We start from the raw sequence: 22,398 nt of genomic DNA, 5'->3' as shown, positions 1-22,398 counted from the left end.
TAGGTGCAGCAGTAGGCCATTCGGCCCTTCGAGCCTGCACCGCCATTCAATATGATCATGGCTGATCATCCAACTCAGTATTCCGTACCTGCCTTCTCTCCATACCCCCTGATCCCCTTAGCCACAAGGGCCACATCTAACTCCCTCTTAAATATAGCCAATGAACTGGCCTCAACTACCCTCTGTGGCAGAGAGTTCCAGAGATTCACCACTCTCTGTGTGAAAAAAAGTTCTTCTCATCTCGGTTTTAAAGGATTTCCCCTTTTATCCTTAAGCTGTGACCCCTTGTCCTGGACTTCCCTAACATCGGGAACAATCTTCCTGCATCTAGCCTGTCCAACCCCTTAAGAATTTTCCAACCCCTTAAGAATTTAGTAGGTCTTTGTAGCATGGGAGCAAACCCGCACAGGTGACGGGGAGAACGTGCAAACTCCATACAGGCAGCACCCATGGTCAGGATCGAACCCGGGTCTCTGGCACTGTCATCGCTGTAAGGCAGCATCTCTACCACCGTGCCACCTCTAACGCCAGAGATATTATCCCCACTGCAGGACCATACCAACATAGTACAAAGTAAAGCAGATTCATTCAGTCCAGTCGCGGAGACATTCTGATCGAGTACTTACTGCTCTTCCTCGGTGATCTTTACCCACTCCATGTCATGGGGGTCACAGGTCAGCTCCTGGAGGGGAGAGATATTAAGGAAAACACCTATTAAGGGAGAACTATGGATAGGCGGTTTGCTGTAAAACCGGGGCAACACATCACTGTTTGGCTGATCTAATCCCACCCTCCCGTCCTGGGCGTGATGACCTCAACAGGAAGATCGCCACTGATCGGCTTTCAATCGGTTATAACGAGGTTCCACAACAGCCCCACCTGGTAGAGTTGCTGCCTCATGGCGCCAGAGACCCAGGCTTGTTCCTGACCTCGGCTGCTGTCTGTGTGGAGTTTGCACGCTCTCCCTGTGACTGCATGGGTTTCCTCCGGGTTGCTCCGGTTTCCTCCCACATCGCAAAGAGGTGTCGGGAGAATCCTCTCAGCGGCATGGGAACCCTGGAACGGCCGCTTCCCTTCCCGGAGGCTGCGACTTCCGAAAACAACGATTCCTTTTCTCCAGAGATGCTGCCTGACCCGCTGAGTTATTCAGATTCAGATTCAGATTCAATTTTAATTGTCATTGTCAGTGTACAGTACAGAGACAACGAAATGCATTATCCCCAGCATTTTGTGTCTATCTTAGATTTCAGTTCAACTTGGCATCGTGTTTGGCTCAGACATTGTGGGTCAAAGGGACCGATCCTGTGCTGTACTGTTTGCTATATGTGTAGGAAGGAACTGCAGATGCTGGATTATACCGAAGATAGACACAAAGTGCTGGAGTGCCTCAGCGGGTCAGGCAGCATCTCTGGAGATAAAGAATGGGTGACATTTTGGGTCGGATGTTTCCACCCATAACGATACAATACGATAGAACTGGGAGGAGGGGGGGAAGAGGAGGGGGGGGGGAGAGGAGATGGGGAGGAGATGGGGAGGAGATGGGGGGGGGAGATGGGGGGGGAGGGATGGGGGAGGGAGATGGGAGGGGAGATGGGGGAGGGAGAGGGGGGGGAGAGGAGGGGGGGGGAGAGGAGGGGGGAGAGGAGGGGGGGGGGGGAGGAGGGGGGGGAGAGGAGGGGGGAGAGGAGGGGGGGGGGAGAGGAGGGGGGAGAGGAGGGGGGGGAGGAGGGGGGGGGAGAGGAGGGGGGGGGAGAGGAGGGGGGGGGAGAGGAGGGGGGGAGAGGGAGATGGGGGGAGGAGATGGGGGAGGAGATGGGGGAGGAGATGGGGGAGGAGATGGGGGAGGAGATGGGGGAGGAGATGGGGGAGGAGGGTGGAGGGGAGATGGGGGAGTTGAGCTGCACTGACCGGTGTGCAGCTTTCTTGCAGGCTGTGTTGGCTCAGCTGCGACTGCAGACGGTCGCATTCCTCCTTGTACTGCCCCTCCCGCCACTGGCAGTTGCGCAGCTTCCGCTGCAGCTCGTCCACCTGGTCCTGCAGCAGCTGCACCTCCTGCTCGTCCAGCTGATGCCCCAGGGTCTGCAGACTCTGCCGCCGGCGCGGGCTCTCCAGCGCTGCAATGGAAAGGCAGACCGTTAGCGCCCAAACCCAGCCACGTAGAGCTACTGACCCTTCAGCCCAACTTGCCCACACCAGCTAGACTAGTCCCCACCTGCCCGCGTTTGGTCCACATCCTTCCAAACCTGTCCTATCCATCTGTTAAAGAGGGAACTGCAGATGCTGGAAAATCGAAGGTACACAAAAATGCTGGAGAAACTCAGCGGGTGCAGCAGCATCTATGGAGCAAAGGAGATAGGCAACGTTTCGGGTCGAAACCGAAGGTTTCGGCCCAAAACGTTGCCTATCTCCTTCGCTCAATAGATGCTGTTGCACTAGCTGAGTTTCTCCAGCATTTTTGTGTACCTGTCCTATCCATTCCTATCCATTGTGTACCTGTCCTATCCATGTACCTGTTTCTTAAATTATTAGGATAGTCCCAGCCTCAACTACCTCCTCTGGCAGCTTGTTCCATACACCCATCACCCACACTGTGTGAAAAAGTTACCCCTCAGATTCCTATTAAATCTTTTCCCCTTCATCTTGAATCTATGTCCTCAGATCCTCGATTCACCTACTGTGTGCACCAACCCGATCTATTCCTCTCACGATCTTATACACCTCCATAAGATCGCCGCTCATCCTCCTGCGCTCCAAGAAATAGAGTCCCAGCCTACTCGACCTCTGCCTGTAGCTCACACCCTCTAGTCCTGGCAACACCCTTGTTAATCTTCTCTGCACTCTTTCCAGCTTGACATTTTTCCAAGAACACTGTGCCCAAAAATTGAACACAATACTCTAAATGCGGCCTCACCAACATCTTATACAACTGCAAGCCTTTTGAACACACTTTTTAATCCTGAATACAATGTGGGCTGCACAGCAGCGCGCAGCGGTAGAGTTGCTGCCTTACATCGCTTACAGCGCCAGAGACCCGGGTTCGATCCAGGTGCAGTCTGTACGGAGTTTGTACGTTCTCACCGTGATCGCGTGGAATTTCTCCGGGAGCTCCGGTTTGCTCCCACACTCCAAAGATGTACAGGTTTGTAGGTTAATTGGCTCCAGTAAAAATTGTAAATTGTCCCTAGTGTGTGTGTGTGTAGGAGTAGGCCATTCGGCCCATCAAGTCAGCACCACTATTCAATGTGATCAGGGCTGATCATCCCCAATCAGTACCCCGTTCCTGCCTTCTGCCCATATCTCCTGACTGCTATTTTTAAGAGCCCTATCTAGCTCTCTCTCGAAAGCATCCAGAGAACCTGCCTCCACCGCCCTCCGAGGCAGAGAATTCCACAGACTCACCACTCTCTGTGAGAAAAAGTGTTTCCTCGTCTCCATTCTAAATGGCTTACTCCTTATTCTTAAACTGTGTGTGGCCCCTGGTTCTGGACTCCCCCAACATCGGGAACATGTTTCCTGCCTCTAGCGTGTCCAAGCCCTTAACAATCTTCTATGTTTCAATGAGATAGTGCTAATGTGCGGGGATTGCTGGCGGGCATCGACTATGCATCGTCCCCCTGGCTCTATCTATTATACTTGAGTTTGACTTGATTGTATTTGTGTACGGTGTATCTGATCTGCATGGACAGCATGCAAAACCAAACGTTACACTGCACCTTGGTACAGGTGATAATAATAATCCTAAATCTACCGTGCGGACTTCCCGGCAGCGGGCTCAGCTGTACGATCCGCTCATCCTTCGCCTGCAGTTGGTCGCTGAGTATCTGAACGGAATTGTCCCGCAGCCGCAGAGCCTGCTCCAGCCTCCGAATCGTTGACACGTGATCTTCCACCAGGACTGTCTGTGGGGGAGAAAACCACCGTGGAAATGTTAGTTTAGTTTAGACATACAGCGCGGAAACTGGCCCTTCCACCCGCCGAGTCCGCGCCGACCAGCGATCCCCCCGCCCGCACATTAACACTTTCCTACACACACACACTAGGGACAATTTACACATACACCAAGCCAATTTACCTACAAACCTGTACGTCATTGGAGTGTGGGAGGAAACCGAAGATCTCGGAGAAAACCCACACTGGTCACAGACAGACTCGTACAGACAGCAGCCGTAGTCTCAGGTCTGGAACCCTGGTCTCTGGCGCTGCAAGCTCTGTAAGGCAGCTACTCTACCGCTGCGCCACCGTGCCACCATGGTGGTTACAGTTTACAAAGTTACATTTCAGTCGGCTGGATAAAAGCATTGTTTGTTTGCATTATCGTCCAAATTCCGTCACCCGTTCTCCTCGTAGATCACAGAGTGTGGGAGTAACAGCAGATTAGGCAGCATTCCTGGGAGCAACATGGATGGGCGACATCTTGGGTCGGGACCCATCTTCAGAATGATGAAGACCCTTCTCAGTCGGAAGAAGGGTTTCGACCAATAACGTCATCTGTCAATGTTCTCGACAGATACTTACCGGGAACAGAATATATGTTGGAGACTATAACCGTTTAATATCACATAGGATTATGGAATAACACCTGTCATGCCCTTAAGATTACTTTTATTTTTTGTTTTAGAGATACAGCATGGAAACAGGCCCTTCGGCCCACCGAGTTCTCACCGACCAGTGATACACTAGGACTATCCTACACACTGGGGAAAATTTACAATTTTTACCGAAGTCAATTAACCTACAAACCTGCACGTCTTTAGAGTGTGGGAGGAAACCGGAGCGCCCGGAGAAAACCCACCTGGTCATAGGGAGAATGTGCAATCTCCGTATAGACAGCGCTCGTAGTCAGGTTTGAACCCGGGTCTCTGGTGCTGCAAGGCAGCAACTCTACCGCTGCGCCACCGTGCCACCCTTACATCAAAAAGATCCTTTATCTGTGCACTGTGGACCGCTTGATGATATTCATGTATAGGATTTTCTTTGACTAATTGCACACAAACAGAAGCTTTTCACTGTACCTCAGTACATGTGACAATGATAAACTAAACTAAAATCTTGGTGGGCATGGACAAGTTGGGCCAAAGGTCCCGTTTCCATGCTGTAGGACTCTGTGTAAAATGTACATTATCGACTAAGTCTGCACGGTGCCGCAGTGGTAGAGTTGCTGCCTTATAGCGCAAGTGATCCGGGTTCGATCCCGACTATGGGTGCTGTCTCAAAAAGTCGCTGCCTCAAAAAGGCTGGCAGCATCATCAAGGACCCACATCATCCTGGCCACACACTCATCTCCCCACTACTTTCAGGTAGAAGGTACAGGAGCCTGAAGACTGCAATGTCCAGGTTCAGGAATAGCTGCTTCCCCACAGCCATCAGGCTATTAAACTCAACTGAAACAAATCTCTGAACACTAATAGACCATTATCTGTTTATTTGCACTTTATCTGCTTATTTATTGATGTATGTATATATTTATATAATGGGGTATGGACACACTGATATGATATGTTCTGTATTCGTGCCTACTATATTCTGCTGTGCTGATGCAAAGCAAAAATTTCATTGTCCTATCTGGGACACATGACAATAAACTCTCTCGACTTGACTTGTCTGCACGGAGTCTGCACATTCTTCCCGCGACCTGCGTGGGTTTTCTCCGAGATCTTCCGTTTCCTCCCACACTCCAAAAGCATTTGCAGGTTAATTGGCTTCGGTAAAATTGTGAATTGTCCCGTGTGTGTGTGTGTGTGTGTGTGTGTGTGTGTGTGTGTGTGTGTGTGTGTGTGTGTGTGTGTGTGTGTGTGTGTGTGTGTGTGTGTGTGTATATGCGTGCGTGCGTGTGTGTGTGTGTGTGTGTATGTGCGTAGTGTGTGCGTGCGTGTGTGTGTGTATGTGCGTATATGCGTGCGTGTGTGTGTGTGCATGCGTGCGTGTGCATGTGTGTGTGTGTGTGTGCGTGCGTGTGTGTGCGCGTGTGTGTGTGCGTGTGTGTGGCGGGGATCGCTGGTCGGTGCGGACCCGGTGGGCCGAAGGGCCTGTTTCCATGCTGTATCTCGAAACTAAACCAAGTCAAAAAGCAACAATTTACTGTTCGCAGTGTGTCGACTACTGTCCAGAATCCACGTCTGCCTCCCTAAAATTCTTAAGGGGCTGGACAGGCCAGATGCAGGAAGATTGTTCCCGATGTTGGGGAAGTCCAGAACAAGGGGTCATAGTTTAAGGATGAGGGGGAAATCTTTTTGGACCGAGATGAGAAAAACATTTTTCACACAGAGACTGGTGAATCTGTGGAATTCTCTGCCACAGAAGGTAGTTGAGGCCAGTTCATTGGTTATATTTAAGTGGGAGTTAGATGTGGCCCTTGTGGCTAAAGGGATCAGGGGGTATGGAGAGAAGGCAGGTACAGGATACTGAGTGGATGATCAGTCATGATCATATTGAATGGCGGTGCAGGCTCAAAGGGCCTACTCCTGCACCTATTTTCTACGTTTCTATGTAACATCGTGAACATTTTTCCTGCATCTGGCCTGTCCAATCCCTTTAGAATTTTATATGTTTCTGTAAGATCCCCTCAGGATTGATATCCCACAGGATTGCTGGAACAACATCTGCTCTGCCCTTAAGATGCTTCGTCTCTAAAGGAAATCGACAATCAGAGGACATTGTACATTGTGGCCTTAACACAATCAGTTCAAAGGTCTAGATGGAGACTGTAACCGGGCAAGTGGAGAAGCTGGCTACGTTGTGATCGGAATTACATTATTTTTGCAAACAATCATCTCTAGCCTCAGGGTCAGCGTGCTTCAGTGTAACAACCTCGACAGGGCCCCAATGTCAAGCACACGGGCTGAACCCTTGAAGCAGGTTAGCTCAAAATCCCAGCGTACACAGAGATCACAGGAAGCATGTCTTAACGCTTCGAAACTCTTGCTCAGAAGCCCCCTTGGGGCATCAGCTGCTGAAAATAGAAGCAGCAGGCAAAAGAGAAAACAATTTCTCGCATGCCTCTTGTGCAGTGGAACGGAACAAGCCATGAATATTGCAAAAAATCAAATGAAAAAAAAAAAAAAAAAAAAAAAAAAAAAAAAAAAAGCAGCTCCAGCTGTTCCAAGATTATCTCAAAATGTTGACCAGCTTTTCAGGGGGGTATGGTGACACTGAAAGTCCAGTTTTAACAATTCACAAGGCTGCATCGGCAGTCAGGGGATGCAAGCCATAAATTTGGCTTGATTTAATCAACTCAATTCCGCTTTATGCAAAATAAATTCTGAAACTAAAAACTTGGCAGTGATAACGGCGTTTAGAACAACATAGGACATAGAACAGCACTGCAGAGGAACAGGCCCTTCGGTCCACAATGTCCATGCTGAACATGAAGCCAGGATAAATTAATTTAAAGCTTAGGATGCTGGTAAAATCGAAAGTAGACACAAAATGCTGGAGTAACTCAGCGGGTGAGGCAGCATCTATGGAGAGAAGGAATTGGCGACGTTTCGTCAATTTCCGAAACGTCGCCAATTCCTTCTCTCCATAGACGCTGCCTCACCAGTTGAATTACTCCAGCATTTTGTGTCTACCATAAGCTAATTTAATCTGACTGCACGTGATCCATATCCTGCATTCCCTGCCTATTTAAAGGGCTCATAAATGCATTATCGTATCTGCCTCATCCACCATCCCTGGCAGTGCGTTCCAGTCACCCACCAACCACCCTCCTGGTAAAAATCAAAATTTGCCCAGCACAGTGACTTTAGACTTTGCCCTCTCATCTTAAAGGGGCTGTCCCATTGTACGAGCTAATTCAAGAGTTCTCCCGAGTTTCCCCTGATTCGAACTCGGAGAATTACGGTAATAGCCTCTCGCAGGTACTCGGGGCTCTCGTGGACATTTTTCAACATGTTGAAAATTTGTCACGAGTCTTCATGAGCTTACCGCGTTTCCCGAGTACCTGCCGTTAGCGTTACGAGCCACTGAGAGACGTCCCGAGCTCCGACGTACCCGCTACGTACATTCTACATGCTTACCACGAGTTTGATTTTTTTTCTAACTCGGGAGAGCTCTTGAATTAGCTCGTACAGTGGGACAGGCCCTTTACAGCTATGCCCTCCAGTATTTGATATTTCCACTCTAAAGCATCACATCCCTCCAACATTTATCTGAAACAGATTGGCCACCCTTTGACTAAAGAAATTTCTCCTCATCTCCTTCCAAAAAGAATGTCCTTTAATTAAGACCTCTAGTCTTAGACTCTTCTACTAGTGGAAACATCCTCTCCACATCCACTCTATCCAAGCCTTTCATTATTCTGTATGTTTCAATTAGGTCCCCTCATTCTTTTAAACTCCAGCGAGTACAGGCCCAGTGCCGACAAACGCTCATCATAGGTTAACCCACTCATTCCTGGGATCATTCTTGTAAACCTCCTCTGGACTCTCTCCAGTGCCAGCACATCCTTCCTCAGATATGGTGACCAAAATTGCTCACAATATTCCAAATGCGGCCTTATAGAGCCTCAATATTACATCCCTGTTTTTGAATAGAAGCCCTCTTAAAATAAATGCTAGCCTTGAGTTCCCTTTCTTTACTTGCATCCTATTCTTGTGCTGTCAGCAAATACAGTACCCTTTGATGCCTTCATCTGAGTTATTTATATCAAGAGTAAAAAGCAGAGGCACAAACAGTACTCCCTGGGGCATGGCAGTCATTACATCTTACAAAACTAGAAGATAAATATTTATGTCAAGTGCGTTCTGCGGCAATTATGGAACTGATGCTTAACAATGCTGAGGACGAGATTCTGCATTCTGTATCTTCCCTGTTGCTCCATCTATTGCCTTTGAGTTTGGCTTGATTGTATTGATGTAAGGTATATCTGATCTTGTAGAAACAAAGAACTGCAGATGCTGCTTTATACCGAAGACAGACACAAAGTGCTGGAGTAACTCAGCAGGTCAGGCAGCATCTCTGGAGAAAGTGGATGGGTAACGTTTTGGGTTGGGACCCTTCTTCTTCAGAAGAAGAAAAAGCCTTCTTCCGGGATCCCCTCTTCAGAAAAAATATATGGGTGATGTTTCGGGTGGAGGATCTGGTGAAGGGTCTGAAGAAGAATCCCAACCTGAAACACCACCCATCCAATTTTCCCCCCAGAGATGCTGCCTGACCTGCTGAGTTACTCCAGCACTTTGTGTTTATCTTTAGTATATCTGATATGTTCGGATAACATGCTAAATATTTCATTGTACCTCGGTCCATGTGACAATAACAAACCCAAGCCTAAAGACTAAACATAAATCTAACTACGCCCGCATATTAACCCCCCCCCCCCTACAGTCCCTGCTCCTCTTTAACCCCAGCTTGTTACTTCTTCACAAGAGCTCTCAAATAGATTGACTGGACTTTCTGCACAGTAATATAACACATCGCCAGTTATTCTTTATTCCGATTGCAACCTTTGTGGATAACTGTGAAAGGTTCACCCCTATTTAAGCAGTCGGTGGCAGTTCTCCGAGGTATTGCTGCCAGCTGACCCAATCAGAAAATGACGGGTATGTTAACTCACTGAGGTGCAAAATAATGAATCAGTCACAGCACTGATAGAGTCAGAGAGGTGATGTACCATTTCCTCAAGCTGGTGACTGAGGTCTTCTTTCTCCACACTTATCTTTTCGTAAGCTTGAATAACCTCGTCCAGGTGGTCCTCTCTCTCTTTGCTGTCTTGAAGCTGGAAATTAATTGAAAAATCATGTGATTGATGAGATGCAAGGGGGGGGGTCTATCTTCTCAGAGGGGGAGGGGGCAGAAGCATTGTACTGCATTTCCTTCATTATTATATATCTCAGCTGAATGCATATTTTTTACTGTATTTCGAGGGAATGAGCTGCAGGAAACTGCAGATGTTGGAATCTTCAGCAAAACACAGAAGTGCTGGAGGTACTCGGCAGGTCAGGCAGCATCTGGGGAGAAAATGGACAGTTGACATTTAGGGTCAGGACACTTCTTCAGACTGATGGAGTGGCAGAAGAGAGGTGAGTGTGGGGCAAAGCCTGGTGGGTACAGTTGAGTGGGGGGGTGGGGGGAGGGGGTGTTTGGCAGATGGGTGGAGTAAAAGGTGAAAAGAAGACCAAAGGGCGACAGATAAGGGGAGTCAAGAGTGTCCCAGACAGAACGATGAAGTTCTTACTTGCGAAGTATAGACACAAATAGCTGGAGTAACTCAGCGGGACAGGTAGCATCTCTGGAGACAAGGAATGGGTGATGTTTCGGGTCGAGACCCTTCTTCAGACTGGTCGGGGGAAAGGGATTTAGGCGATGATGTAGAGAGATAAAGAACAATGAATGAAAGACACGCAACAAAGTAACAGAATGTATAAACATAGTACGTGGTAAAAAAAGAGGAGCTACAAAATGTAATGTTAGAGGGCGAGACGTGCCTTCTCCCCCTAAACGCTTGACCCCCCCGTTCTAATCAAGAATTTGTCCATCGCTGCCTTAAAAATACCCACTGACTTAATCAGAATACGAGGGGTAACTTTTTCACACAGAGGGTGGTGGGTGTATGGAACAAGCTGCCAGAGGAGGTAGTTGAGGCTGGGACTATCCCATAGTTTAAGAAACAATTGGACAGGTACATGGATAGTGTTTAAGAAGGAACTGCAGATGCTGGAAAATCGAAGGTAGACAAAAGTGCTGGAGAAACTCAGCGGGTGCAGCAGCATCTATGGAGCGAAGGAAATAGGCAACGTTTCGGGACGAAACGTTGCCTATTTCCTTCGCTCCATAGATGCTGCTGCACCCGCTGAGTTTCTCCAGCACTTTTGCCTACCCTAGGTACATGGATAGGGCAGATTTGGAGGATCATGGACCAAGCGCAGGCAAGTGGGACTAGGGTAGATGGGACATTGTGGGCCAGTGTGGGCGAGTTGGGCCGAAGGGCCTTTTTCCACACTGTATCGCTCTACGACTCATGTATCTACACCCTGCACAATGGCTCGATTGTCATCATGTTATTGTCTTTCCGCTGACTGGTTAGCACACGACAAGTGTTTTTTACTGTAGCTCGGTACACGTGACAATATACAAAACCGAACTGAAACACTAATCATCCTCTGGTGAACATATTCTTCCTCAGATCCCTGTAAATCTCTACCTCCTCACATTAAACCTGCGCCCCTTTGGTTCACATTTACAAGTCATAGTAGTAGAATTAGGCCATTCGGCCCATTGAGTCTACTCCGCCGTTCAATCATGGCTAATCCCATTTTCCTGCCTTCTCCCCCTAAACCCTTGGCACCCGTCCTAATCAAGAATTTATCCATCACTACCTTAAAAATATCCACTGACTTGGCCTGCACAGCCCTCTATGGCAATGAGTATTCCTCTCACAGATTAACTACCCTCTGACTAAAGAAGCTCCTCCTCACCTCCTTTCTAAAAGAGCGCGCTGAAAGATTGGAAGGTTCGGAGGGAGAGGCGACGGACTTTAAACGCAGCTCGAACCTGATTCCGGAGATGCTCCAGCTGTTCCCTCAGACGCCGGTTCTCGTTGCGAAGCAAGGTGACATCCAGCAGGCCTTGAGGCGATTTCCGATCATCTGCACATTCGTTGGAGAAGGAAAACTGGGAAGTGAAGAGGAGAGATGGAACGCCAGAGATCAAAGACAATTCAGCTCCTTGAACCCGACCCGTTAAATCACAATGCCGAGAGCTGTGGGAAGCTGCCCAGACCATCACGCAATCCGACCCCTCTTCCCTTGACTCCATCTACGCTTCACACTGCCTTGGCAAGGCCGCCAGCACAATCAAGTCTGAAGAAGGGACTCGACCCAAAACGTCACCCATTCCTTCTCTCCAGAGATGCTGGCTGTGCCGCTGAGTTACTCCAGATTTTTGTGTCTCTCGTCAGTTGATCAAGGACCAGTCCCACCCAAGTCGCTCCCTTTTCTCCCCTCTCCCATCAGGCAAGAGGTACAAAAGTTTGAAAATGCGTACAGATTCCGGGACAGTTTCTTCCCAGCTGTTATCAGGCAACTGAACCATCCTATCACCTATTTGAGCACTTGGCCTATCATCGACCTCAGTGAAGGCCTTCAAACTAACTTTAATCTGGCTTTGTTTAAGAAGGAACTGCAGATGCTGGAGAATCGAAGGTACACAAAAAAGCTGGAGAAACTCAGCGGGTGCAGCAGCATCTATGGAGCGAAGGAAATAGGCAACGTTTCGGGCCGAAACGTTGCCTATTTCCTTCGCTCCACAGATGCTGCTGCACCCGCTGAGTTTCTCCAGATTCTTTGTGTACCTTTTAATCTGACTTTACCTTGCACAAAATGTTATTCCCTTTAGCCTGTATCTGTACACTGTGGAAGGTTTGATTGTAATCATGTATTGTATTTTCACTGACTGGGTAGCACCAAGCAAACAGTTTTTCACAACCTCGACACACGTGGCAATTACAATCTAAACCAAATAACATTTTGATCGCTACAATTGCCAGCCGTCTGGTTGTTTCAAACACCTCAGGTTGGTTCATTGAGCATCCACTGACATCCGAGCGGGAGAATTCTCCCCACACCATCCACCCACTAACTTTATTTCTCTCCAGCAATCGCAGCTTAGTTAGTAACAATTCTGAGTGCAATAAGGAAGCTGCAGGTTGCAGCAACACTTTACGAGATTTCAGAACAAGCATCTCATGGAAACATAGAAACATAGAAAACAGGTGCAGCAGTAGGCCATTCGGCCCTTCGAGCCAGTACCGCCATTCAATATGATCATAGCTGAGCATCCAAAATCAGTACCCTGTTCCTGCTTTCACGCCATATACCTCGATTCCGTTAGCCCAAAGAGCACTATCTAATTCTTTCTTGAAAACATCCAGTAAATTGGTCTCCACTGCCTTCTGTGGCAGAGAATTCCATAGATTCATAACTCTGGATGAAAAAGTTTTTCCTCATCTCAGTCCTAAATGGCCTACCCCTTTTTCTTAAACTATGACCCCTGGTTCTGGACTCCCCCTAGAATTTAGAAGATTGAGGGGGGATCTTATAGAAACTTACAAAATTCTTAAGGGGTTGGACGGGCTAGATGCAGGAAGTTTGTTCGCGATGTTGGGGAAGTCCAGAACAAAGGGTCACAGCTTAAGGATAAGGGGGAAGTCTTTTAATACCGAGATGAGAAAAACATTTTTCACACAGAGAGTGGTGAGTCTCTGGAATTCTCTGCCACATAAGGTAATTGAGGTTAATTCATTTGCTATATTTAAGAGGGAGTTAGATGTGGCCCATGTGGCTAAAGGAATCAGGGGGGTATGGAGAGAAGGCAGGTATAGGATACTGAGTTGGATGATCAGCCATGATCATATTGAATGGCGGAGCAGGCTCGAAGGGCTGAATGGCCTACTCCTGCACCTATTTGCTATGTTTCTATGTAACATCGTGAACATTTTTCCTGCATCTGGCCTGTCCAATCCCTTAAAAATTTTATATGTTTCTATAAGATCCCCTCTCATCCTTCGAAATTCTAGTGAATATAAGCCCAGTCGACCCGTTCTTTCATCATATGCCAACTGACACTCGAGCACAAAGGGGGGGTTAAGAGGTTGGACGGGAATCTTTCTTGGATAAGATCTCCAACCAGGGACATGTCTCGGCCTCTCGTGTGTTTCCATTGCACTGTTTGAAGAGGCACTGAATGTCTTTGTCATACATTGCGGAAACAGGCCCTTCGGCCCAACATGTCTATCCCAGCTTAACTCCGCGGGAATCGCCGCCTCAAGAAGGCAGATCCACACCACCCTGACCATGGCGTCATCTGGCCGTAACCATTGAGAAGTAGGTTCAGGAGCCCGAGAACCCTAACCCCCAGCTTCTTCCCATTCTTGAATCACCCTGTACATCCCTAACCACAACCCTACCTCAGCACCAGACCACTATAGAGTTTGTTTAATTTTGCAGTCAATAGTCGACACCTCGATACATGTGACAAATAAAAAAACCTCAAACTACTTGGGCCTGTACTATTATAGTCTGACATAGTTAGTATGCAGGAAGATTGTTCCCGATGTTGGGGAAGTCCAGGACAAGAGGTCACAGCTTAAGGATAAGGGGGAAATCCTTTAAAACCGAGATGAGAAGAACTTTTTCACACAGAGAGTGGTGAATCTCTGGAACTCTCTGCCACAGAGGGTAGTTGAGGCCAGTTCATTGGCTATATTTAAGAGGGAGTTAGATGTGGCCCTTGTGGCTAAGGGGTTCAGAGGGTATGGAGAGAAGGCAGGTATGGGATACTGAGTTGGATGATCAGCCATGATCATATTGAATGGCGGTGCAGGCTCGAAGGGCCGAATGGCCTAGTCCTGCACCTAATTTCTATGTTTCTATGTATAACCTATATTATGTCATTATACTTACAAAAAATAGGTAGTATAACTTTTAAGTCATTTGCTATATTTAAGAGGGAGTTAGATGTGGCCCATGTGGCTAAAGGGATCAGGGGGTATGGAGAGAAGGCAGGTATAGGATACTGAGTTGGATAATCAGCCATGATCATATTGAATGGCGGAGCAGGCTCGAAGGGCCGAATGGCCTACTCCTGCACCTATTTTCTATGTTTCTATGTAACTTTTAAGTTATACTGGGTAACTTTTATGAGTATAATTTGTTTTATTATAGTTTATTGTATATTTGTTTGCAGAAATAAGGAACTGCCGATACAGGTTTACAAAAGAAAAATACGTAAGGTGCTAGCGTGTTAGGCAGCATCTCTGGAGAACATGAATACATGACGTTACAAGTCCCAACCCAAAACATCAGCTGTCCATATTCTCCAGAGATGCTGCTCAACCTGCTGAGTTACTCCAGCACTCTGTGTATATTCATTTGTTCTATTGTTGCATTAATATGCCTATAAAACTGCAGCGCGTAGGAATTTCATTTTTCTGGTCCCAGTGCGTGAGATAATGAAACACCCTTGACTAGTCTTGAAGAACATATCTAAACTAAACACACTCAGATGGCAGCCTTTATGCCACTGCTTTCCCAGTGCACATCTGAATACCAATCAGATGTTATGAAGTCGCTGCCTGCCCCACCCCCTCGGGCAATGCGTTTCAAATTTCAGCTACCCAGTGGGTGAAAAAAATTATTCTCCAAATGCCCTATCAATCTCCTAACTCTCAGCTTAAACCTTTGCCTTGTGTTTATGGATCTCAGGGAAGGGAGGTATCAGTCTGAAGAAGGGTCTCGACCCAAAACGTCACCTATTCCTTCGCTCCATAGATGCTGCCTCACCCGCTGAGTTTTGCCAGCATTTTTGTCTAGCTTCAGCAAAGGGAAATGTGTTTCACTGTTTACCCTACTTTGAAAATGCATTCCTCCAGATTCACAGATAGTTTTTTCCCAGCAAATATCACGGAACTGGGGTCAAGGAAAGAGCGTTCACGTCGCGGCCCTGTTTCCACCAATCTTTCCACCAGCACGCACAAGAAGCACAAGAAGTGACAAGACAGACACCATTGTGTGCAGATGCCAAGATGTGTGTGCAGCTCTGGCTGAACAACAACTAATCTTGTGTTTGGACTCGATAAGGGCCTGGCCTGTCCCACTTGGGCGACCTAATCCGTAAGTTCTGGCGAGTTTGCCCTCGACTCATACTCACAGCATGGTCGACACAAGGTCGTAGGAGGCCTTCGTAACTCTCCTTCATGCTCGAGAGTGGTCTCCGCGTACTCGAGGCATTGGCTAAGTCGCGGCGTTTTTTTCAATATGTTAAAAAATGCCCCCGAGTAAAATAAGGTTGCCATGGAAAAAAATCGATTATATTTTTACTCGTAGGTTTAGTCGTAATAGGTCGTAGTTGGTCGGCAGTCATAGATAGTCTTCATCATAGTCGAAGGGAGATCGAAGGAGGTCATCTTCACTCTCCACCATTCGGTATCCAATTTTCCCGAAGTTAGTCGTAGTTAGTCGAAGCTAGTCTTCAACATTGTTCCCGATGTTGGGGAAGTCCAGGACAAGGGGTCACAGCTTAAGGATAAGGGGGAAATCCTTTAAAACCGAGATGAGAAGAACTTTTTTCACACATAGAGCGGTGAATCTCTGGAACTCTCTGCCACAGAGGGTAGTTGAGGCCAGTTCATTGGCTATATTTAAGAGGGAGTTAGATGTGGCCCTTGTGGCTAAGGGGATCAGGGGGTATGGAGAGAAGGCAGGTACGGGATACTGAGTTGGATGATCAGCCATGATCATATTGAATGGCGGTGCGGGCTCGAAGGGCCGAATGGCCTACTCCTGCACCTAATTTCTATGTTTCTATGTTTCTATAGTCGAAGGAGGTCTTCAACATGTCATTTTTTTAACTCTTTAAAACTCGCCAATTAGGTCGCCCAAGTGGGACAGCCCCTTAAGAAGATGATCAGGTAACTGAACCATCCTATCTACAACTTGAGAATAGTCCTGAGCTACTATCTACCTCATTGGTGGCCTTCGGGCGATCTTTAATCAGACTTTACCTTTCACTAAATGTTATTTGCTTTATCCTATATCTGTACACTGTTGGAGGCTTGACTGTAATCATGTATAGTCTTTTCACTGACTGGACAGCACAGAACCAAAAACCTTGTCACTGTACCTCAGTACGCATGACAATAATAAAACTAATCTAAATTAAACTGATCGTCACAAGGGACAGTCGATACTAGAATCTTGAGCATAAACAAAGTGCTGGCGATATAGATAACCAGCGAGTCAGGCGGCATCTGTGGATGGAACGGAAAAATGAAACACCCTTGACTAGTCTTGAAGAACATATCTAAACTAAACACACTCAGATGGCAGCCTTTATGCCACGGCTTTCCAAGTGCACATCTGAATACCAATCAGATGTTATGAAGTTGCTGCCTGCCCCACCCCCTCGGGCAATGCGTTTCAAATTTCAGCTACCCAGTGGATGAAAAAAATTATTCTCCAAATGCCCTATCAATCTCCTAACTCTCAGCTTAAACCTTTGCCTTGTGTTTATAGATCTCAGGGAAGGGAGGTATCAGTCTGAAGAAGGGTCTTGACCCAAAACGTCACCTATTCCTTCGCTCCATAGATGCTGCCTCACCCGCTGAGTTTCGGTACCCAGTGTCGTTCGTCTGCCGACTGGATAGCACGCAACAAAAAGCTTTTCACTGTACCTCCGTCCACGTGACCATAATAGACCAAAACAAACTCAACTCTCAGCTTTCAAAGCCATTTTCAATGGCAGTGAGAATTTTAGAATAGAGATATCGGAGGATGGCTGGTGAAGGTTTCATTATTCATTGATAAGACACAGTTTGAAATCAGACAATAAGAATGTTAATGCTACAATCGAAAGCTGCACGAACTGGAGCCATGATCTTCTGAGCCCTTTGGCTATTCTGGCTTTGAATGTGTTTGTGAATTAAAAATTTTTTTGCTTGTGCAGTTCGGTTACTGCTTACCCAAACACCTATTTGCTCATTCCCTCGCGCTAAAACTCCCCTTCAGGAGAAAAAGATTTTGACTGGCTGATTGCCCGGGTTTGCTGGGTGATCCTCATGTCTCAGGTAATCGAGGAGTTCACAAACTGACCCACTTTCACACAGATCACAGCGTATCCCGTTCACATACACCGTGCTATATTTAGGTTTGAGCACCAGCTCCCCTGCTGGCCCCCAGTGCTTCAATTGTAGCTTCAACTCTAACAAAGGAACCTCTTGCTTTTTTGTTAACTTTAGTGTAGAGATACAGCGCGGAAACAGGCCCTTCGGCCCACCGGGTCCGTGCTGACCAGCGATCACCGCACATTAATGCTATCCTGTACCCACACCAAGCCAATTAACCTACAAACCTGCACGTCTTTGGAGTGTGGGAGGAAACCGAATATCTTGGAGAAAACTCATGCAGGTCATGGGGATTCAAGATTCAAGATTCAAGAGAGTTTATTGTCATGTGTCCCAGATAGGACAATGACATTCTTGCTTTGCTTCAGCACAACAGAATATAGAAGGCATGACTACAGAACAGATCAGTGTGTCCATATTCCATTGTATAAACACACATGAATAAATAAAACAGCGAATAAACCGATAATGGGCTATTAATGATCAGAGTTTTGTTTGAGTTGAGTTCGATAGCCTGATGGCTGTGGGGAAAAGCTGTTTCTGAACATACAAACTCCGTACAGACAGCACCCGTAGTCGGGATCGAAGCCCGGTCGGTCTCCGGCGCTGCATTCGCTGTAAGGCAGCAACTCTACCGCTGCGCCACCGTGACCGCTCTGCTGAAGCAGAGGCCAAACTCCCTGCGTGACATGGAGCTCCATGTGGAGGACAGCAATGTGACTAAATATGAGTGGTGATTCAGTCCATTAATTTTGCTGGTATATTACTGACTTTGCCCAAACTTTCAACTCAAACAAATCAACTCATCACGATCAGGGGCAGCAACGATAGGCACAAGATGCTGGAGCAACTCATCGGGCCAGGCAGTGTCTCTGGATAGAAGGCATGGGTGATGTTTCGGTTCGAGAGCCTTCTTCTCAATTATTCTTTTCAAGTGGTAAAATTGGTGCCTCATAGGGAGAGAACCAGGTTCGATCTTGACAATGTGCTGTCTGTGCGGAGTTTGTACGTTCTCCCCATGACCGCGTGGGTTTTCTCCGGGTGCTCCGGTTTCCTCCCACATTCCAAAGAAGTACAGGTTTGTAGGTTACACAAAAAAGCTGGAGAAACTCAGCGGGTGCAGCAGCATCTATGGAGCGAAGGAAATAGGCAACGTTTCGGGCCGCCCGAAACGTTGCCTATTTCCTTCGCTCCATAGATGCTGCTGCACCCGCTGAGTTTCTCCAGCTTTTTTGTGTAACCTTCGATTCTCCAGCATCTGCAGTTCCTTCTTAAACACAGGTTTGTAGGTTAATTGACTTTGGTAAAATTGTAAGTTTCCCCTATTGTGTAGGATAGCACTAGTGTATGGGGTGATCGCTAGTCGGTACAGACTCGGTGGACCTGTTTCCGCATTGTATCTCTAAACTCAATCAAACCCGTTCAATGTCATTTAAGACGCAAATAGCTGGACTAGGTACCTGGCAGGTTATACATAAAGGCTGGAGATCATGAACAGGTAACGTTTCAGATCAGTGCCCTTCATCAAACTGATGGACTTCCCCACATTTTGTCTATGGAACTGATGCACTACAATGCTGAGAACTATATTCTGCACTCTGTGTCTTCCCCTTTGCTCTATCGATTGTACTTGAATTTGAACTAATTGTACCTATGTATGGTATATGTGATCTGAAGATAGACACAAATAGCTGGAGTATCTCAGCGGGACAGGCAGCATCTCTGCAGACAAGGAATGGGTGACGTTTCAGGTCGAGACCTTTCTTCAGACCCATCATTCTGACGCTGTAAGGCAGTGACTCTACCACTGCGCCGCCCTAGATAACTTATCATTCTCTGTAAACCTTGCATTTAGGTTTGCCACGATCGTGCTGCCAAAAATAAAAGCACATGGGCAGCTCATGTTTTAATACACAGAGGAATATTCAACTGAGATAGGACACTTCACGGCAATAAGTTCTTTATTAACTTGTCAGTTTCTTTGTTGAACTAAATTAAGGCGCATGTTGCAATCAAAAGCGCTTGAACAATTGGTTGGGAAGAAAGCCAAAATGTCATAGAGTGATACAGCGTAGAAACAGGCCCTTCGGCCCTACTTGCCCACACCGGCCAACGTGTCCTAGCTACACTAGTCCCACCTGCCCGCATTTGCGCCATATCCCTCTAAACCTGTCTTATCCTTGTACCCGTCTAACTGTTTCTTAAAAGTTAGGATAGTCCCAGCCTCAACTATCTCCTCTGGCAGCTTGTTCCATACACCCACCAGTCTTTGTGTGAAAATGTTACCCCTCAGATTCCTATTAAATCTTTTCCCCTTCACCTTAAACCTACTGTATGTCCTCTAGTCCTTGATTCACCTACTCTGGGCAAGAGACGCTGTGCATCTACCCGATGTATTCATCTCATGATCTTATACACTGTTATAAGATCACCCCTCATCCTCCAGCGCTGCAAGGAATAGAGTCCCAGCCGATTCAACCTCTCCTTATAGCTCAGACCTTCTAGTCCTGGCAACATCCACGTAAATCTTCTCTCTACCATTTCCAGCTTGACTATATCTTTCCTATAACATAGTGTCCATATCTGAAAACAATACTCTAAATGCGGCCTCACCAACGCCTTATACAACTGCAACGTAACTTCCCAACTTCTATACTCAATACTCTGGCTGATGAAGGCCAATGTGCCTTTTTGACTACCTGATCTACCTTCAAGGACCCATGCACCTGCACACCTAGACCCCTCTGCTCCACAACACTACCCGGAGCTCTACCATTCATACCTACTTTAGATTAGAACTGCAACACCTTCAAATTGCAACACCTCACATTTCTCTGTATTGAATTCCATCAGCCCACCTGGCCAATCGATCAAGGTCCTGTTGCAATTTTTCACAGCCATCTTCACTATCTGCAAAACCACCCACTTTTACAAAAACCAAACATCCTCATCTGTGGGGCTTCACAGCAACGAACAAAAAAAAAAATTGTTTTTTTCTAAATCACAAAATCTGCTGCGGAGAGGAGATTTACCTTGAGATCGTACTGTCGAAGCTTCCTCTTCAAAGTGGAGTTGTCCCGTTCCATCCCGATCAACCTCTGCTTGATATCGTTGTAGGCGGTGATCAGGGCAAAGTGGGACGCGGAGTGTTCCTCTCCTGTAAGGTCAGTGTTGGGCGTCTCCACCCAGAGCTCCTCATCGTGGAGTCCCTCCTGCTCCAGAATACTGATATCTTCTTCGAAGAAGTTGTAAGAATCCATAGTAGGCCGTCATCGGGAAACTGCTACAAGTGAGAGACAATTACAAATCAGCCTCCCCTTTATTCAAGCAGAAAACCTATCCTGTGTTCTAGTTTGGGACGGCACGGTGGCGCAGTGGTAGAGTTGCTGCCTTACAGTGCCAGAGACCCAGGTTCCATCATGACTGTGCTTGCAGTCTGTACGGAGTTTGTACGCTCTCCCTGTGACCGCGTGGTTTTCCCCAGGTGCTCCAGTTTCCTCCCACATTCCAAAGACGGACACGTTTGTAGGTTAATTTGGCTTTGGTAAAAACTGTAAATGTCCCTATTGTGTAGGATAGTGTTAGTGAATGGGGTGATCGCTGGTCGGCATGGACTAGGTGGGCCGAAGGGCCTCTTTCCCTGTTGTTATCAACAAAACAAGATAGATATAGATATGCCATTTATTGTCACTATACATGTACAGTGAAACTGAAAGCTGCTCGTACTCAGTGCATACATACAATTTAGCACAAAAAACAAGAAACAGAAAAAACAAAAAACAGAAGGGAGAAGGGGGGGGGGGATGGGGGTGGGAATAGGTGCACAATTTCTGCGGCGCTACATACATATATACATATATACAGATGGAAGTCCGTGTTGGGCAGTGAAGTCAGTGCATGTGTGAATTAGAATTAATAGTAGTTATAATTCTCGGAAAGCAACTATTCACATTCTTAGATGGACACAAAATGCTGAAGTAACTCAGCGGGTCAGGCAGCGTCTCTGGTGAAAAGGAATAGGTGACATTTCAGATCAGAAACTTTCAGATAGAGTCCTTCTCTCCAGAGATGCTGCCTGACCCGTTGAGTTACTCCCAGCATTTTGTGTCTATCTTCAGTATAAACCAGCACCGGCAGTTCCAGAAAAACAAATTCTCAACTTTGTCTTAAACGGCGGTAGAGTTGCTACCTGACAGCACCAGAGACACTGGGTTCAATCCTGGCCGTGTGGAGTTTGCACCTTCTCCCTGGGACTAAGTGGGTTTTCTCCGGTGCTCCGGCTTCCTCCCCCATTCTAAAGATGAGCAGGTTTGTCGGTTAATCTGCTGCTGTAAAAGTGTCCCTAGTGTGTAGGACCGAACTAGTATATGGGTCAGCCTGACTCCATGGATGGAAGGGCCTGTTTCCATGATGTATCTCTAAATCTTTATTCTAAAATAGTGACCGCTGGTTGTGGAGTTGACCACAAGAGTGGACGTCCAGTCCACATGCATCCCGCAGAATCTCATACACTCATTCTCGCTCACTCTCACTCCTCTAAACTATGGATACAGGCCCAGTCTGTCCAATCTTTCCACACAGGATGCAGCAGATGATACATGCACAGTAAACGCTAATAATCGGGAATGTGATAAGGGCCAAATCATCTCTGCTCGTGATGTTTGTTGAGGGATGGAGATTGCCCAGAACACTTGGAGAACTTCCACAAACTTATCCCATAGGAATCAAGTCAAGTCAAGTTTATTTGTCACATACACATACGAGATGTGCAGTGAAATGAAAGT

At 47.0% G+C, this 22,398-nt stretch overlaps 1 protein-coding gene across 5 annotated transcripts in view; it reads right to left on the bottom strand.

Annotated features, from left to right (window-relative positions):
* The window catches only part of tbkbp1 (TBK1 binding protein 1), a 110,326-nt gene that overhangs the window by 71,482 nt on the left and 16,446 nt on the right, over positions 1 to 22,398 (bottom strand). For 2 of the 5 annotated variants that reach the window (XM_055656954.1, XM_055656953.1), the window contains exons 2-7: positions 20,647 to 20,894; positions 11,488 to 11,607; positions 9,551 to 9,712; positions 3,749 to 3,899; positions 1,909 to 2,114; positions 627 to 682 (exon numbers count right to left, since the gene is read on the bottom strand). In XM_055656954.1, the coding sequence (XP_055512929.1) occupies positions 627 to 682; positions 1,909 to 2,114; positions 3,749 to 3,899; positions 9,551 to 9,712; positions 11,488 to 11,607; positions 20,647 to 20,874 (923 nt within the window). In that variant the 5' untranslated portion in view covers positions 20,875 to 20,894. Of the gene's footprint in view, positions 1 to 626; positions 683 to 1,908; positions 2,115 to 3,748; positions 3,900 to 9,550; positions 9,713 to 11,487; positions 11,608 to 20,646; positions 20,898 to 22,398 lie in introns of all 5 variants that reach the window. The other 3 variants (XM_055656951.1, XM_055656950.1, XM_055656955.1) reach the window with 2 other exon arrangements.

The sequence above is a fragment of the Leucoraja erinacea genome, chromosome 27 (assembly GCF_028641065.1).
Source record: "Leucoraja erinacea ecotype New England chromosome 27, Leri_hhj_1, whole genome shotgun sequence".
Taxonomy (NCBI): Eukaryota; Metazoa; Chordata; class Chondrichthyes; order Rajiformes; family Rajidae; genus Leucoraja; species Leucoraja erinaceus.
Note: the sequence above shows the minus strand (reverse complement) of the source record. Positions and strands in the feature narration are given on the sequence as shown.